We start from the raw sequence: 2,758 nt of genomic DNA, 5'->3' as shown, positions 1-2,758 counted from the left end.
TAAATCACCCACTCAATGCTATTGCTCACTATATCATGATCTCCTTTCCCTTTGTTTTGGTTATTGCATTAAGCCTGCTTAGCTCAATTCTCCATAGCTACAACAACAACAAGCTCCTTGTCAATGGAAGGAAACAATTTGCCCCACAACATGCCAACATGGAGTTCAAGAAAACTCGTCACTTCCCAAAGCCCTGCTTCATTTTCCCTTGAACCAAATGAGAAGCAGAAGCTCAAGAATAACACTCAAGAATGCAAGTCGCCAAATACTAATGATAAGGCCAAGGACCCAGAAGAAGGGCATAGTGAGAATATTGGTAAGGTTGATGGTGTAGAGGAAATTACGGGGCGTGAGAGGCTGAAGAGGCTCCGGGAAGAGGTGACCATGGACAAGGTTAACATTCCAGAAAATTGGGGTCAGGAGCCAAAGTTGAAGGACTGGATGGACTATACTATGTTTGATGCATTCTTTCCTCATACTTTGATTGTGACTGCTCGTGATGCTCTTATTGCTAATGCTCGTGAAGCAAAGTCACCAAGGTTATATTAAGGATCTAGAGTGTAGTTGCGAATATATATTTCTTTTTGACTCTATATATATAGTTAGTAGTAGTGTTGCTGTCTTAATATTCCCAGGTTGTGGCAGGAATAATGTTCTTAATATTTCCCATGCTTGGATCTGATTCGGATCTTCTTTCTTGATTTGGTTAGTAAAACAATCTATATGTACACTTGCTAATTATAATTTTATAATATGATTTTTTTATGCACCGATTATAATCTTTACCAACAAATTAATGTAAACCTTTTATTGAGGTGAAAAAAAGATATCTAGCTAATCAAACTATATAATTAGGTACAACTTTTCCTAACATATTTATGTAATATGAATTAATCAAGAGTTAACTATTGTTTCTTATTATTCTTACTATTCTTAGTTTCTTTGACATACATCTTTATTTAGTCCATGCCTGGGAGCTGCCCATGAGCTATCTTATGCAAAACTATAAGCAGGTCCCCCTTCTCTTGTCCAATTCCAAAGGTCCCTACTATCTATGTAGAAAAAAAAAAAACTAGTTCATGATTTTGGAGATTGTTGTGAGTTGTGAATTATTCCTCCTGGAATATATTCAAATTCATTCCCCACTTAAGAATCTGATTTAGAGTGGTGTATTCAAATTCTCTCTTTTTGCACACTTATATATTCCGTCAAACATCCAGTGTTTGAGAATAATGATATGTAAATCTTCCATTCTTTATATATTTCTTGTACACTTATTTCTATCACCGTTTTAGTTGATTAATAGACTTTTGCCCTAAAACTATGCTTACATTTATTCTAAAAGAGAAAATCATCAATTTGATCCCTGAAAACAGAAATTAAAAAAAATTCTAAATTAATTTTCCATCTTTTAGGTTAGTTCCTCGATGAATGTCTATTAGTTGACCCTGCTAGCTAGGGTTTCTTATGTGACACATTAAGTGTCAACTCAAATGTTAAGCTTATCCTCCACGTGATTGTCACGTAGTCAAGGATGAAATTGAATTTTTTTTTATCAACAATTAAAAATGTTCTTTTTAATATACTTTTTTTTTACCTTCACCGTCTCTTGAACTATTTCACACTTCTTGAATGAATGACAAATATTTTAGAAAAATCATATTTGTTGTTCTTTGCCGCCCTTGGCATATAAGCAACAAACAGGAGTCTTCTAAAATCTTTGACTTCATCCTTAGTCCTTCAAGCTATTTTTAATTGTAATTCCTTATATGTCGAGGGGAAAGAGTATTCCAGAATTGTGGTATTGAATGAATATGTCAATTGGCCGAGAAGGAATTACATTTTTTGTTCTCCGGACAAAGATGCATATATATTAGCAGAAAAAAATAATGGCACTAGAGGCTATCCAACGTCACCATGAAAATGAAGAAACCAATCCTTTAGAAGCACAACATTAAATACATCTAAAAGCTCAGACACAAGCTCGAATGCAATAATGTCAAATATGTTTTGTACGTAGCCCAAGGTTCGAGAAGTTGAGTCGCATTTAGCATGCGGTTCGAGACACCATAAACAATTTTTTGGCCAACGTCCCAAACACCTAGCCCACGTTAGAGATCAAAGGAGATGCAACTTGAGAAGTTGAGTCACATATGCATGCAGTTAGGCTAGCGTCCCAGACAATTAGATAACTTATATCTTCAAATAATTTTTTGAATATTTTTTGGCCAACATCCCAAACACCTAGCCTACGTTAGACACTGTTGCCATTGTGTTTGAGTGTTGTAACAAAATATGTTACATGGGCTTATTCTAGCTGTTATAAATACCTTTGAAATGACCTAACAAGAGAGGAAAATGAGTTGGAAGGCAAATTCTCGCATCACTCATCCTAGTTTTAAGTTTTTTCTGACATTTCACCTTGATGATTCAACCCCTGGAAGAGAAACTTGGAGATTCATACACAAGTTACCCTTTTTTAATAGTAATTGTTTACAATTAAAAAAGTAAATTTGTATAATAATTAATTCAATTTGTTTACAATTTTTATTGTAATCAATTCAATCTCTATTAAAAAAGGTGATTTGCGTCATATTTAATCTGATTAATGTTAATAAGGATAAGTTGTACGGCTGAAGTGTATTTCCTTTGAGAAAGAATCTTTGGAAATAAACAAAGCTTGGGGTGGAAAAGCAGTACCAGGTTGGGAATAGCAGAGTCCTTAACTAATAAATAGAGCAAAGCCCGTTTCAATTAT

General features: G+C 34.3%; 1 protein-coding gene across 1 annotated transcript; it reads left to right on the top strand.

The window, feature by feature from the left end:
• On the top strand, window positions 1–771 carry LOC114375421 (protein BIC2-like). Its single transcript, XM_028333196.1, has one exon. It carries the CDS (start codon window positions 124–126, stop codon window positions 547–549), a length of 426 nt encoding a protein of 141 aa, XP_028188997.1. The 5' UTR covers window positions 1–123; the 3' UTR covers window positions 550–771.
• Window positions 772–2,758: the final 1,987 nt, after the last annotated feature.

Source organism: Glycine soja, chromosome 11, assembly GCF_004193775.1.
Source record: "Glycine soja cultivar W05 chromosome 11, ASM419377v2, whole genome shotgun sequence".
NCBI classification, from domain to species: Eukaryota; Viridiplantae; Streptophyta; class Magnoliopsida; order Fabales; family Fabaceae; genus Glycine; species Glycine soja.
This window is presented reverse-complemented; position numbering and strand designations above follow the sequence as displayed.